We start from the raw sequence: 420 nt of genomic DNA, 5'->3' as shown, positions 1-420 counted from the left end.
CAGCAGCAGCAGCAGCAGCAGCAGCAGCAACATGTATGCTTGGATATAACAACGGGAAGGCATATGTGTCTGCACACGAGATAGATTTGCTGCTGTTGTTGCTATTGTTGCTGCTGCTTTTTCTGCTGCTGCTGTTGCTCTTGCTGCTGCTGCTGCTGCTGTTGCTGCTGCTGCTGTTGCTGCTGCTGGTGCTGCTGCTGCTGCTGCTGCTGCTGTCTCACTGGCTCTTGGGAGAGCGCAAGTATCTGCCTTTCGAGCTCAGGCGAGAAGGAGACAGTCTCCCCGTCAACTTGCTGCTGCTCCTGCTGCTGCTGCTGCTGCTGCTGCTGCTGCATGTCTCTGGGTGCTGGAGCAGCAGCAGCTCTGGTTGTTTTGTCTCTCTCGTCTTTGGCCACGTGAAGCAAATTTACATAAGTCCGA

General features: G+C 54.8%; 1 protein-coding gene across 1 annotated transcript; it reads right to left on the bottom strand.

Annotated features, from left to right (window-relative positions):
- Nucleotides 1–101: 101 nt before the first annotated feature.
- On the bottom strand, nucleotides 102–335 carry EMH_0000750 (uncharacterized protein; the record flags this gene model as incomplete). The annotated part of the gene is made up of 1 exon (XM_013495202.1): nucleotides 102–335. One exon carries the CDS (start codon nucleotides 333–335, stop codon nucleotides 102–104), a length of 234 nt encoding a protein of 77 aa, XP_013350656.1.
- Between the last annotated feature and the right edge of the window lie 85 nt (nucleotides 336–420).

The sequence above is a fragment of the Eimeria mitis genome, genomic scaffold (assembly GCF_000499745.2).
Source record: "Eimeria mitis Houghton genomic scaffold, Emh_scaff14683, whole genome shotgun sequence".
NCBI classification, from domain to species: Eukaryota; Apicomplexa; class Conoidasida; order Eucoccidiorida; family Eimeriidae; genus Eimeria; species Eimeria mitis.
The sequence above is the reverse complement of the archived record's forward strand: the minus strand, read 5'-3'. Positions and strand labels throughout refer to the sequence as shown.